This window comes from Callorhinus ursinus, unplaced genomic scaffold (assembly GCF_003265705.2).
Source record: "Callorhinus ursinus isolate GAN/ISIS: 27379988/994484 unplaced genomic scaffold, GSC_fseal_2.0 scaffold70, whole genome shotgun sequence".
Lineage (NCBI taxonomy): Eukaryota > Metazoa > Chordata > Mammalia > Carnivora > Otariidae > Callorhinus > Callorhinus ursinus.
The window spans coordinates 6353266-6368342 of record NW_027397132.1 but is presented as its reverse complement, the minus strand read 5'-3'; the positions used below and the strand labels follow the sequence as shown (position 1 = coordinate 6368342).

Sequence of the window (15077 nt, the reverse complement as noted above, 5' to 3'; positions counted from 1 at the left end):
AGCTCCGCCTCCTGGACCCCAAGACCAGGGCGCTCCCAAGGCAGCCAGGCTGTCCTGGCCACAGATGTTGCAGAGGAAGGAACTAGCAAGTGGCTGGGTTGGGAACCCAGGAGTGGGGCTGGACCTGGGCCCTTACAGAGGCCGTGAGAGCCACCGAAGACCTTCAGGGAGCTCAGAACTCCTGGTTCTTCTTCGCACTCCTGTGGCGGTCTGCCGTCTTGAATGTGCCATGGGCCCTGCGCCACTCTAGATGCTCCACGAGCATTACCCACTTGATGGTGACAGCAGCCCTGCTTTGTAATGTGATGTGGTTGACCTGTAGCACTGCATTGTCCTTATTTGTCCTGACCTTCACCACAGCCCCATGAAGGAGGCAGGGCAGGCCTCCGTGCCCCAACTAACGCGGGGGAAACCAAGATGGGGGAGAGTGGAGGCTCCTTCTAGGGCACCCGGCCATAGGAAGCTGAGCAGAGACTCCAGCCTCAGGGCTCCTTCATACAAAAGCCCCCGAGCATGGTGCCCCTCTAATGTGGTGCACCTCCAGTTTGGCACACCCCTGGTATGGTGCACGGGTGCACCTCCAGTATGGTGCACCTCCAGTTTGGCACACCCCTGGTATGGAACACCCCCGGTATGGCGCACGGCTGGTATGGCGCACCCCCGTATGGCACCCCTCAGTCATCCCTACTCACCTGGCCTTGACCTTCACTTCCATGCACGTTCCCCCCAATTCATCCACTGCTCCCAACTGGAATCCAAGAGTCAACCTAGGTTCCTCTCTTCCCTCCACGCCCCACACCTACTCCACTAAATGGTCCCTTGGACCCCCTAATATTTTGTTAATTCTTCCATTTTCCCCATCTCTGCCATCCAAGCCACCGTCATCTGCTATGACCGCCTTAGCCTCCTTCCCCTGGGTTCCACCTTCCATCCTTGTAGCCAGCCCCCTAGGCACTGGGGGACAGCATCTACCTGGTTCCTGGCTATTCTGCTGCCCAGGGCTGACCACTCCCTATGGGAGGGTCAGACTGTCTGAGAGATTCTGCCCCCAGCCCCAGCACCTAAATATCTGGTGGGAGTATTTATCAGCATCATTGCTGGAAACCCCAGACTTCCCAGGCAGAATGGGCACCCGCAGCCACATCGAGAGGCCCACGTGGGGCCGTGGGACCAGAGCGGGAGCTGGCCTCACTAGCCCACAGAGGGAGGAGTCTGAGGGAAGGCAAGTGACCCCGTGTCTCTTTCCCTCTCCCTTGCAGCCATGAAGTCGGGGGGCACGCAGCTCAAGCTCATCATGACGTTCCAGAATTATGGGCAAGCACTGTTCAAACCCATGAAGTAAGTGCCGGGGGCTGGTTGGGACTGGGTGCCAAGGGCAGAGATGGGTCTGTGCTAGAGTGTACAGGCACCAGATTTCTGGTGGAAAACGCAGTGTTTCCCCCCAGAGGTGTTTTGGGGTGAACGGCGGGTGACCACTCTGGGCTTTCTCCCCATCAAGGCAAGCGAGCAACACAGAGGTCCTGCACCCTCACCTCCTCTCCCCGGCCTCTCCGGTCCTCTCCCTCCCCACCTTCATCCAGTGGCAGATCATTCCTACCCCAGCGAGCATAAGTGGGTTTTTTTGTTTGTTTTTTTTTTTAAAGATTTTATTTATTTATTTGACAGAGAGAGACACAGCGAGAGAGGGAACACAAGCAGGGGGAGTGGGAGAGGGAGAAGCAGGCTTCCCGCTGAGCAGGGAGCCCGACGCGGGGCTCGATCCCAGGACCCCGGGACCATGACCTGAGCCGAAGGCAGACGCTTAACGACTGACCCAGGTGCCCAGCGAGCATAAGTGTTTTAAACAAGGAACCCAGATATGGACACCAAAGAATGCTCCTAAAGGAGGTGACTTTTGCCTCTCCTGCACAGCTCAGGGATCTGCAGACTTTTTCTATAAAGGGCCAGCTGATAGGTATTTTAAGTTTTGTAGGCCATATGGTCTGTGTCTCAGCTACTCAGGTCTGCTGTCCTAGCTCAAAAGCAGCCAAGCAAAATGTAAGTGAACAGGCATGGGTGTCTGTCAGTAAAGCTTTATTTATAAAACTAGCAGTGGACTGGATTGACCACCCCCACCCACTGTAGTTTCCTGTTGCATAAAATGGAAACCATGCTACCAGAATAAAAATTAAGGCATTCATTGGCATATGAAAATTTGTGGGATGGTGGAGAAGGGATATATGAAAGCCAGGCCGACCCAAGAAAATTCACGGGGAGCATCCATGTTTTTGATATCCACTCTGATGATGCGGGGGCTTGGGTCACCCATTTGGTCCAAGGTGGCTCCTCCATCTCTTGTTAACCCCAACAAGGCCGTTTGTGCACTGGCAAGACAGAGTTCATTGCATTTAAAGTGTGGGTTGCACCTCCAAGTGCCCACGAGGACCATGCAAGTTGTGTGAGCCTGATGCTGGTGGTTGGGGGCGGGCGGATTGCGAGCTGCCAGGCCTGGGCTCCACCGGAAGGGGCAGCTGCCTTGTGTTCACCAGCTCTTGGCCATCGGTCCTGATACCCAGTTTTCAGGATAAGCTAGAAATACAACTATCTTTTCCTGCTTAATTTTCAAATTTCAAAAATGATGGTAACTAATTGAGAAGCATTCCAAATACCTTGGAGGCCAAACAAAATACAGCTGCTAGTTTGTAACTTGTGACCGAAGGTATGATTTTGTGTCCAGGGTGTTTTTGGGCCTCTTGCTCCCTTTCCTTGGGACCGATGTCCCGCCAGCGGTTTCCCGGAGGGTCCCCTTGGCCTGTCTGTGATCTGGGGCTGCCCGGAGCAGGTGGGCAAGATGAAGGACACCAGGACAGAGTGAAAGCCTGGGGCTGCCGGGATCTGGTGCAAATGCCCCACGCCGAGGCGCGGCGAAGCCACCCCTGTTGCTGTCGGGGGTCCGTGAGCACAGGCACCTCCCTCCCTGTGTCTGTGCAGAAAGGGAAGTTCCCATCTCCTCCAGGAGAATCGGTATAGGAAACGGGGCTGTGGTGGGCTTGCCTGTCTCAGGAAGATGGCTGGATGCAGGAGTGTGGACCACCAGTGTGGTTCATGCAGCCCCCGACTCAGGAGGGATGATTGGGGAAGGGTCCACACAGCTGGAGGGTATGCAGCCTGGCGGCGGGTGAGGGCTCCCCGAGCAACATTCTGGTAGGAAATGAGGCCTGGGATGGGCCTGGGCTCCTCGTGGAACTTCCCAGCCTCCTTGGGCTTCTTTGTGCTTTTGGCCCCTCTGTTGAGGGGAGACAGTTGAGAGGTGGTGGCCTGTCACAGGGGAGCTGAGGCAGAGGGGCTACTTCCAGTCCCTCGATGCCACAAGGGCGCTCTTCCCGTCCTTCCGTGGGATTACCTGTGTGAACACCTGTGGAGGGGATGCCCAGTGTGGGTTGTAAGTGCAGCAGTACTGGTAACGTTGCCTGAGAGGCTGCCGTGTGCAGGCGCTGCCGCCCCAGCCTTTCAGGACCGGGCTCTGTGCCCAGGGTTCACACAGCTGCTGTTTCATCTTCAAAACGCCTCCGGGGGTTACAGGAAGTATTATTACTCTTGCTGTTGTTCTGCCGCATAAAGATGAGGAAGCCAGGGTTCAGAGAAGTAGCGAAGATTGCCCAAGTTTGAGCCCAAAGTCCAGGGTGCCCTGCCTCCCCCTCCCCCCCCCTCCCACTGCCCCGGCCTCTCCCCCTTCCCCTCTACCCGGTCTCCCCCCATCAGCCACCGCCCTGGCCGGGCCGGCCTCAGCAGCCACGGTGGAGGCACCACCTGTGGTCATGGGAGCAGCCGAATGTACAGATCTGGCACGGTGGGACAGCCAGGCTCCTGGGTCCCTGGAAGGTTCACTTCTCTCCTGAACTCTCCATCCCCAGCCCCTTTATAGCAGGACGAATGCCTGGTCCTCCTTCTCCAGGGCTGAGAGCCTCTGGGCAGTTGGAGAGACTGAGACCAGAAAGGGCAAGCACATGCTCAGGCCTGACGGCTAGACTGCCAGAGCCAGGGCCGTGGTCGGTGTCCTGAGGTCACCAGGCTCCAGCGTGCAGCGTGTTCCTGGGCAGCCGACCCCCACCGGGCAGGGTGGGCACAGCCTGGGGGCTTACAGGCTGTCTCTGTTGTCCTTCTTGCTGCTTCTGCTGGGCTGGATCCAGGTGTTCCTTGGCACCCTCTGCTGACCATGTCCTGAGTCTGGTATTGATTGGGGTCCTGTGGCCAGCAGCTTCCACTCCGCTGAGGACCCCGGGGCCCGGGCCCAGGACCTGAGGAGGCTGCACGCGCCGTTCCCACCCCCCGGTGCCTGTGGTCTGAATATGAAAGCAGCTGTGGTTTGTGACCATAGCAATAAAAAATTAAAATCCATGATTAATAGTTCTTTTTAAGGAAAACTTTTTTCTATGAGCTCCTAATAGCTTTGTAAGTTGTCATTAGAAGATTCTGAATTAGTTAGATGGTAGTACTTTTCCTCCGAGATCTTGAAGGATAGAAGTTCAGAGGTTCTAGAAGAGGAATGGCCAGTGAGACGGGAGGGTGGAGCCTGGGGGACCCGCTGAGTGTGATTTGTGTGCAGTGGTGGTGACTCCTTGAAGTTTAATGGTTAGATATTTTTAAAAGTCACTGGAAAACATATGCTTAGCACATTAGTCCGCAAGTTTCTGGACATTCTTGATTTAGGGTTAAAGTAAGAAAAATCCCTAACAGCTTCCTCAAGATGTAATTCACGTATCATACAGTTCACCCACTTAAAGCCTACGACTCAGTAGCTTTTACTATATTCACAGAAATGCGCGTCCATCACCACCACCCATGTGAGAGCTTTTTGGGGTCTCCAGAAAGGGCCCTGTCCAATGTTGCCAACACTCCCCAGTTCCCCCTGGACCACCACCAAGCCATCTTCTGTCTCTATGGATTCACCTACTGTGGAATTTCATATAAATACGTGATGATATGTGTTCTTTGTAACTCGCCTCTTTCACTGAGGATCACGTACTCTGGGTTCATCCACGTTGTGGCAGGTGTTCAGCACTCCACTCCTTTTTACTGCCAGGTGATATTGCATGGTGTGGATAGGCCGTATGTTATTTATACTTCCACCAGTTAATGGGCGCTGGGGTTATCTCCACTCCGGGGCTGTTACAAATAACGCTGCCATGAACATTCACGTACAGGTTTTTGCGTCGACATGTGTTTTCATTTCTTTTGGGTCTATACCTAGGACTGGAACTGCTGGAATCTGATAATGACTGAACTTAACTGTTTGAGGGGCTGCCAGACTGTTTTCCACAGGGGCTGCACCACTTACATCCCTGGCCCACACCTGTTACTACCTGTCTGGTCCCCCTGTTTGATTCTGGCCCCGCTGTGGGTGTGAAGTGGTATCTCCTTGTGGTTTTGACCTGCATTTTTCTAATGACTAATGATGTTGAGTATCATTTCAGGTCCTTGTTGGCCATTTGTATATCTTGTTTGGAGAAATGCCTCTTCAGATCTGCCATTTTTTAGTTGGGTTGTCCTTTTGTTAGTAGTTGTAAGAGTTCTGTATGCACTCTTTATGCCCCAAGTTTCTCGAAGGCAGCCGTGAGGAGCTGGTGGTCTAGCAACGTGGGGTGGAGTTGGTTGGACACACCAGAGAATATGGGCTCTTTGCAACAAATTTCAGCTTGCTTCTTGAAAAGCGGCCTTCCAGGCAGGCCCAGGATGGCAGCTGTGACCACCTCCCGGCAGAAATATTCACAGCCATTCCACAAATGCTCACGGAGCCCCTGGGCCTGGTCTTGTGCCTCTGCAGACCCCGCTCTCCTGCTACTCAGGTGGGACCAAGAGCCGTGTGTGTCGCCCCAGCACTGCGGCCCTGGCAGGGGGGCCGAACTCAACGGTGGCGCTCTCTGTGTGTGCACAGAGCAAACGAGCGGGTGCGCAGACGGCGGTAGACATGGGCATGTGAGCAGCTACCCTCACCCCTGAGTATGACCAGGGCCGGCTAGTGCCTGGTGGGTGGGCTGGAGAGCTTCTCAGAAGGGACCTCCAGCTGAGGCCTGAGGATGAGGTCCCATCACTCCAGGCCAGGGGACCGAGGGTTAGAAGGGGTGAATGTTGGACTCCCTTCAGGGAGCGTCAGCCAGCTCGAAAGGCCACCCCTGCTGCTGGCAGAGGGGTGCAGGTAGGGAGAGAGGAGAGGGCTTTATCGGGTGTCAGATGAGAGGTGACGATATGGACTCAGGGTTAGGGTGACTTAAGGGTTCTACCTGGGTCGGGGGGACCTGGCAGAGAGGAGTAAGTGGCAGCCTGGAGCCTTGAGGAGAGGATGGGCCTGCATCGAGGGCCACCTGCCACTTTCTTGCCCTGTGATGCTACAGACCCCCTTGTTCTCTCTGGGCCTCAGCTTCCTTAAGCGGTCAGAGGCTGGATTCCGTGACACCGAGGGTCCCTCTCTCTCTCGGGAGGAAAGGGAGTTGATGCCCGGCATGAGCTGAGTGGTAGGTTTGTTTGGTGGGAGACCCAGGGAGTGACCTGCAGTTTCCTCCCCAGGGTTAATTTGGGCTCTATCTACAATTATTTCTGGGCGCTCCGGGGTTTGGGGTTTTGACTTGCAAATGTCACGGGGAAGATGAGTATTTGGTGCGGCTGCAGGCAGGTCAGAAATGGAGTACAGACGCACTTCTGCTGGGGTCACCCAGCGCCCGGTGAGGCCGGTGTGAGGGTCCTGTCATAACCAGCACTGCCGAGCTGCCCCGCAGCGTTGGAGCCCAACAGTGAAGCAGACACCAGGGGCTGAAACTCCTCCTGTGCCATGTGGGGTTTGGGATCAAAAGTGTCTTCAGAGGCCGTGAGGAAGGGGAAATATCCTGACCACATGGTAGCTTTTCAGGGAAAACCGACTTCAGCAGCAAGAATGACGATACTGATGGTTATGATTGCCGGTGCTCTACAGGTCTAGCCTTGCTTGGGGAAAAAAAAGAGGAAAACGAGAAAAACCCCACAGGTCAGGCTCAACAAAGTCTGAGATAGGTCATTTTGAATCTGGCTTAATGACTGTCATCCAGGGCTTAGGGAAATCTAGGGGGAAGACAGAAGGTTCTCCAAAGGAAGCTCCCTATGGCTGGCCTAAAGGTGGACAGAGTTGAGGCCATGTGTGTGGAATTGGAGCCCTGCACCAAGCCCAGCACAAGGGTATCTCAGACACCCTGAGGGGGCCACTGTTACCCCACGGACCTCATCAGGGAGGAGCAGACCAAAGCTCAGGGTGGTAGGGGACATGCCCGAGGGCACCAAGGTCACCCAAGGTCACTGGCCGTCAGGAGGTGGGCCATGCAGATAACTGACCTCGGTGCGGCCCGGGTGCCATCTGTACCACTCAGATCTCAAGGCAGGCGTGCACCGGCGCAGGACCACAAGCGTCCCGATACTGTTCAAATGTAGTTACTTTCTTAATTCCACAGTTGATAATAACAATTGCATTCTACACCTGCATATACACACACCTGTATGAGTGTCCTGGGGCCATAACAAGGCATCACAAACTGGGCAGTCTGAAACAACAGAAATTTATTCTCAGTTCTGGGGCCAGAAGCGTGAGTTCAGGGGTCAGGGCCGCGCTCGCTCTGAGGGCTCCAGGGGAGGGTCCCTCCTGCTTCGTCCAGCTCCTGGTGGCGATGCTGGGCTGGTGACTGCGTCACCCCAACCTCTGCCTCTGTGGCCGCGTGGCCTCCTCCCTGCGTGCATGTCCACGCTCCCCTCTTCTGTGAGGACACCACCCTGCTCCAGGCTGACCTCCCCTTACCCATCACACCCGCAAAGTCCCTGCTTCCAAGTAAGCTCACGTTCACAGGAACCAGGGCTAGGACTCGGACGTACCTTTGGGGGCACGGTTCAACCCGTTAGAGCCCCCAGGTAACAAGGTCTCCATGTTCACCGACACCTCTTCTCAGCCCTGGGGTTGACAAAGGTACTGAAGGCTCTTCATCAGTTCACCCTCCAACCCCCCAACCTCCTTCTCTGTGTGTTGAGAGATGACATGAGGTCAAGAGCAAATATCCTAGGTATTGCTAAAATCCAGTTCCTGCACACAGATGGCCCGACCTTGTTCTTTTGTGCGTGGAACCCTCTGCTCTTTTCCATGCCAGGCGCCTTGTGCTCAGTGCCGCGTCTGCAAGATGCCACTAGCTGTGGTTCAAGTCGTGTTCCATTGTGTGAATGCATCCCAGGCCATCTGCCTCCTCTCCTGTTGATGGGCATGCAGGTTGTTTCCAGTTTGGGGATATTATTGCTAAAGCTGCTGTGACCATTCTTGTACTTTCGGAAGTGGGATATACCCAGAGCGAAGTGTTTGGTCACAGGGTGGGGTGGTCATTGGCAGCAGTAGGTCCTGCAAGAGCTGTCCAAAGGCCATTCGGTGGTCTGTACTCCAGCAGCCTGGGGTAAGGTTCCCAGGACGGAGCCTGGTGCCTGGGCTTGATGCTGAAGTCCGTGCTTGCCGTGGGGCTGGCTGCACAGGGTCCTCACAGGCAGGGGAGAGGCTGTCCACACAGCCTGGAGAGGCCACAGGTGGCAAATATGCCGATCCCAAGGTTCCCTTGCCTAGGTGGGCAGGAGGCTCCCTGCTGCCCCACTCTAGGCTGCTGGGTCTGGGAGGACCGCTGGATGGCGTTGAGGCCACCTGTGTCCGCACATCTCCATGCGGTGCTGACAAGCGCCAGTGGCGATTGTCTCCGTCGGGGAGTGGGCCCCCACGTCTCCCACCATGTGCTTCTCTTCCCCCTTCTCCTTGTCTTCACATGGCTGCAGAAAGAATGTGTGTCCGAGGCTGCCATGCTGAGTTTTTATTTGCCTCAAGAAGGCCATTTCCTCGTCTTTGTGTTTTGGGTTTTCACTCTCTGCTCTGGCCAGCTCCGGAGCAGGTGACGGGGGGAGCTGATGGTTACGTGGTTTGCACCAAGTCAACTGACCTTTCCAACCACAGGAGTAGACTTAATTTTTATTGTCAACTCTCCTTCAAGGAGGAAGAAACTGAGGATCCAGAGGGTTTAAATATCAACAGAGAGTGGGCAGCCAGCCAGGGCTCCAGTCCAGTGCCTTGGACGCCAGGTCCTGGTCCTTCAGGCAGCATCAGGCTGAGGAAGGGCCATCTTGGGAGTCCTGGAGTCCACCTTGCTGGGACCCGGGTGTCTGCAGGGAGGCACCTGCCGATGGGGGTGCGTCCCAGCCTGTGGATTTCCAGAGGCACCACACATGGTGAAGAGGTCTTCGTACTCGGATTTGTCTCCTGTCTGCTGTTTAGCGGTGTTGATGGTGCATGGGGCAGGGCCTCCAGCCCAGCATGTCCCGTCCGCCTTGATTTCCCTGTTTTCCACCGGCCCAAGCATTGGCCCAGTGGCCGGGCTGCAGCTCAGCCTCATGTTCTGTGCATGCTGCAGAACGTGCAAACTGGCCGTCTGCGTTTGTTTCCTCTTGCAAAGAACAGAAACGTGTGTGTGTGTGTGTGAGAGAGAGAGAGAGAGAGAGAGAAACCATCTGCAAACAGCTGTTTGGGGCCCAGGAATTCCTAGCAGCTGAGGTGCATGCACAGAGGCAGCTGTGGAAAAATGTGCAGGCTGAGACGGTATTTCTAAACGCAGAAACCCCAGCCTCCCTCATGCACTGACCAAGTGTGGTCCACCAGGCAGAGTGTGTACCATGGGGAGAGCAGGGCCCCCTCCCCGTGACCCAGGCACTGCTCTGGGCTGCAAGCCAGGTGCCTCCCCAATGAGCTGAGGGCCCAAGGGGACATGGAGCTGGTGCGTCCCTTGTGGGGCGAGCAGGTTCAGCTGGGAGACTCTGGAACTTAACATTGACTTTCCCGGGGGTGCTGGGGCCCCGCAGGGGGCCATGCACTGGAGACCACTAACCAACCATTGACCTTCAGGCCTTCTGCATGACCCATGTCCCACCGGGGGCTTGACTGCCAGACAGACACCCTGCTCGGGGGGCCATCTTCCTCCATGAACACTGCTGTCCTGAGGCCCAGAAGTGAACCAGGAGGGCTCTGGTAGGCTGCTGAGACCCTGCTGGCATTGAACATATTCGGATCCCAGAGGCCTGAGGGTGGGCACCAGGCTGTGTGGGCACCAAGTGAGGCTCTGAAAAGAGATGATCCTAAGAAGGATTCGCTGATCGTACGAGAACCTGTGGTCTTGCCCTGTCTTATGCTCATTGTGCTGGGCGCCTGGCACAGAGCTGAAACAGCTCCCAGGGGTGACGGACCTGGACACAGACCCAGGCAGGACCACATGTCGAGGCCATACAAGGTGGGAGGGCAGGAACGAAGGGGCCTTGCCTGCCAAACCACCTTGAAGAAGACCTTTGAGCTGGGTCTGGCAGGGTGAATAGGAGTTCTTCCTGGGTGCAGGAAGAGTTCTAGGCACATGCCATACATACTAAGGCTTAGGGAAATAAAAAAGATTTTGAGAACCAGTGAGTGAGCAGTCAGGAGTTTCAAGGATTTGTCATTCTGCTGGTAAATAATTCATGTTTTGTCTCCACTGGTACCCTGACCCAGGCCCCAAAGGCAAACTGATTGCCCAATAGACAGTCACCGGGTGTGGAGCCAGCAGAGGCCTGGGCCTGACCAGAGGTGAACAAGGACCCCTTTGTGTCCATGCTCAGCTCGGGCCCATCTCCAAGCCTGCTTCCCACCCTCGTTCTGACTGGCTTCCAGGAGCTCCAGCATCCTCCCCCATAGGGAACCAGGCCAGCATCCTTGGTCAGACTTGACCCACTCAACAAGAAGCTGCCGGAACCCCATGTCCCTGCTGCTGCTACTGAGCTGAGTTTTCTAAGGCCCAGTGATGAGTTCATCATTCTCCTGCATCCCCACTGGCCTGGCACAGTCTCCAGACTAACTCCTTGGTGCCGACTTCAGGCCACTGCACAAGAGGAATAAGGCCCAGCCTGGCAGGGAGCTTAACTTCTAGGGAGGAGTCAGTAGACGCATAACATTTCAGAGGGTACATCCCATGGAGAGGGTTCCAGCTGAGCAACACAGCAGAGATGCTTTAGCGACAGGCCTCTCCACTGGTGCTTGTGGATTCCTCCCCCAGGTACTGGGAAAGCACCTACTACAGGCAGGCAGTGCTCCCGGCCACGTGTCAGAAGTTGGCATGTACACTGAGGTCTGAACAGCAAGGTGAGAACCAGACATGGGAAGGTCTAGGGCAGAGCATCCCAGCGATGGTCTACCTGTGGTTGAGCTGAGGACCCCGAACGGGCCAGCTCCGCTGCCGTCCCTCTAACAGGAGCCAAGGGTGGATTTTACCCAGTGGAGAGGTATGGTGCTCCCGCAGGTCAACCTCAAGAACACCTGGACAAGAAAGCAAGATTTCAGGCTAGTCAGCTCATTTCCTGTGGGGCTCCCTGAGTGCCACAGCTGGGGGACCAGGACAGGCGAGGAGCCCGCGGATGGTGAGCAGGTGCAGCCATCGCGGCCCGGCCCTGACGAAGCAAGGGAGACAGCAAGGAACAGCCTCCTCAGCCAGGCTGAGGAGGGGGCGGATCTCGTGATCTGGGCTTCAACAGATGAGAAGGAGTTGGCCAAGAGAGGCACTGGGGAAGGACAGTTCAGGGTGGCTGGACCCCAGAGTGTGTGGGGGAGCCTACGGGACGGCTGTGCAGGCTCTCGGGGGCAGTGGCAGGACTTCAGGGGAGCTGTGCCGTGAGGCGGGCCGTGCGGCCATCGATGTGCTTCTAAGCAAGCTCGCAGGCCGGTGTGGGCAATGGGCAGGAGGCGCGGGTGTAGAGGATGTCCCTGTGAGGACAAGAAAAGCCAGGTCCAGGATGCTGGTAGTGCGGGGGGACAGAGGCCAGGGTTCCAAGCAACCTAGCACTGCTGGACATCTCCAGAGCAGCCTGCTGACACTGTCAGCCTCCCACCAGGGCCCTGAGTCGCGGAAACCCTCGAGAAATGGCCTGATTGCCCCGGTGCAGGGAGCAGGTGCAGGGAGCAGACGGCCCCTGGGGAATGGCTCGAACCCCCAGGGGTCTGAGTGCCAGACGGAGACCAGTCAGATTTCTACAGACGCTCCACCCTCTGGGAGGCTCTGAGACCCTGGGGCCTGGCTCCAAGCAGGGGTCTCTCCAGCTGGCTGCAGAGGGGTGAGTGGAGAGGGCCCCAGGGTGGCCATCCAAGGGATGGAGAGCAAGCCCAGTGCAAGAGCGTGTGTGCACGGGCACATGGGAGGCCAAGACTAGCACTTGTCCCCCCAGTCAAGGTTCAGAGGGTATGGGACCAGCTTCTCTCTGGCTTGAAGCTGGTTGTCGGCTTAGGTCCCCGTGGGCCATGGCTCCTCTTGGAGCAGCAACCAGGCTCCCATCCAGACGGGCACCAGTTTGACACTGAGGGGTCCAGCATTCGGGGGGTAAAAACTAGCAAGCACTTCGTTGTCAGGAGGTGCCCACTGAGTGTTCGATCCTTCCAAGTACGCCCCCCACATGCACACAGGCACACACACACACACAGTTACGGTGACAGGGATCGGAGCTTTACCTGTTGAGCGCTCTCCTCTAGACCATGAGATGAGCTCCACGGGGCACGCCTCAGGTGTTAGTTTTCCCCAGCCCTGTAGCTGCAACGCTAGTCATGTAGTAGGCACATGAGTGAATGAATGAATGGATGGATGAAGAATCTGATGATGGTGTTTAATGTGCACAGCCCACCGGTGAGGGGTGTGTGGAGCTCCTGAGGGCTCAGAGCGGCTCCTGGTGTCTGGGTCACCAGATGGGCCACACATGATCTCCACTCCAAGGAACAGAACCCTAGCAGGCTGTCCTGGCCACTGTGGGCCAGTGCACACACAGCATCCCGAGGTGCAGAGCTCTGGTGCTCCAGATCCGGGGCAGGCGGAGATCCCTGATGTGGGGTGTGGACAGGTCCCTCGAGCGACCTGTAGGCAGGGTCTGAGCACGTGGGGGCTCTTCCAGTGCTGTGCCGCATCCCCCCGGGGGCCTCTGGTGTGTGGCTATGGAGCACTCAGCTTGCGTGCTTTCCGTTTCTGGGGGTGATGAGCAGATGCTACACTGCGTATGGCCGTTTACCCTGTAGGCCCTCAGCTGCAGGGCACTTGGGTTGTCTCCAGCTTCATGGGTTAGAGTCAGAAAAAACATGGACCTTATCAATGAAAAAACAAATTAAGTAACAACCAGAAGCAGACTTTCGAGAGACTCAGAGACACACAGCCCGAAGGAGGCCAAGCAGCTGGGGCTCCAGCGGCCCAGAGCAGCCCGCATCTGCCCGGCGGCACCGTTGAAAGACAGCTGTCCACCCTGAGTTCCACCGCACCAAGAACGCATTGGATTTAATCAGCTTGAGAAGAGACAACAGGAGAAGCAGACTTGGGGACAGAGTGGGGCTCTCTCGATCTGCTGGAGGCTGTGGCCAGGAGCACCATATGGGGCCTTGGAGAAGGGTCTCCTCCCACAGCAACCCCAGCTTTGCTGCCCTGGGGTCCACTGCAAGCTTTTCCCCTGGGATCCTGGTGTCTCCACACACAACTTTGAGGACACAGGGACCTGCTCTGCCCCTGGCCAGCAGAGCCCACGGGAAAGATGGCTTTGGCGCTGCCCGCTTGGAGAAGGCAGCACATCCTTACAAGAGGGCCATAAGCCCCGGGAGCTGGCTCAGACGAGCACGTGAGGAGGACTGTCTCCGCACTGCGTCCACAGAGGGGGCCCCAGAGTCTCAGCGTAGGGATCGCTGCCCACAGGCACAAAACTGCAGAGCTGCATGACACTGGCACCGTGGCCCCAAGGGAGTGTTGCTCCGTGGCTCTGTCTGTGACCCTTGTGGCCCAGCATGGGCGCTCATGCCGGCTCGCCCTCTCCACGGTCCCAAAGCAGCTGAGGTCACTCCAGCCTCCCCAAGCACCCCGTCGATTTACCGTCAGCCAAGCCTGCCCACGGAAGTGAACCACCCTCTCCTGCTCTCACTTGGCAGCTGGGAATTCCTTTGCTTAACAAAATAAAAAGGAAAGGAAATGATTAACAATTCCAAAGCAGTTGCAGAGAACCTGGCAAGAAAACGAATATATGGTAAAAATGTCATAAACCCTTCCGAGAGTGTGGTTCTGCACCTGCACCTGCTTTACCCCCGTGGTACAGATGGGGAAGCTGAAGTCCGCGCACGGAGCAGCCAGGCTGGACCCATCTCCCCCCCCTTTCTGGCCAGCTGCCCGGCCCTCTGTGGCATCCGCTTCCCTGGCGGCTTCTGGCAAAGATGATCCCCTTTGTTTAAAGGCAAGTCATTTTTTCCAAAAATGTTCTCCCAAACAGCAAATATCAAGGGTGTCCTGTGTTTTTCTCTGGTTATCATGGTCTCCGGGGTGTCTGCCAGTATGTGGGCCGTCATTCTAATTGTCTTAAAAGAGAGGGAAGATTAAAAGGAGGGAAGGAAAATACCCTTTTCATTTTCCTTGTGCTGGGGAAGCAAATGGAAGTCAGGGACTTCTCTCAAGTCTGGCTCTTTCTTACACGACAAAAGGGGGTTTTGCAGACTGAAGATCTCCTTAAACAAGCCTGGAGAATGAGCTGGAATGCCCCCACCCTCTGGATGAGTTTGTTTTTCTGACTGGAGGAAAAACTACATCAGAGCAGTCACTTTGGTGCTGAATGGTCAGTCCACGGTTTAGTGGATCGGGAACATGGTGCCGCCTCATCTTGTTATCACCTGTTAAAAAACGGTGAACCACAGGGCCCTAAAAACACAAAGACGTGCACAGCTGTGTTTTCAGAGCTGCTGGAGAAGATTCATTCGTCCCCATCTAGTGTCGTTCCTTACTCAACCCCATGAATGCTGGATGACCTGGCAGAAGGGTATTTGAAACACAGTGGATCTTAAACTTTCCAACGAATTGTTTTCCCCCGGTACTTTTGAAATCAAGTCTAAGTCATTGCAAGTATTCTTAAATGGAAATAACCTCAGGCTTTCTTTACAGTTACACATCTTTGAATCACTTTTCATGGTAAAGATTTATTTATTTGAGAGAGTGGGCACGCGTGCACATGCGAGCACAGAGGGAGAGGGGCAGAGGGAATCC

General features: G+C 55.9%; 1 protein-coding gene across 1 annotated transcript in view; it reads left to right on the top strand.

Moving 5' to 3' along the window:
* The window catches only part of FAM20C (FAM20C golgi associated secretory pathway kinase), a 44783-nt gene that overhangs the window by 11145 nt on the left and 18561 nt on the right, over positions 1-15077 (top strand). The window contains exon 3 of the mRNA XM_025863662.2: positions 1260-1338. Coding sequence (XP_025719447.1) covers positions 1260-1338 — 79 coding nt within the window. The remainder of the gene's footprint in view (positions 1-1259; positions 1339-15077) is intronic.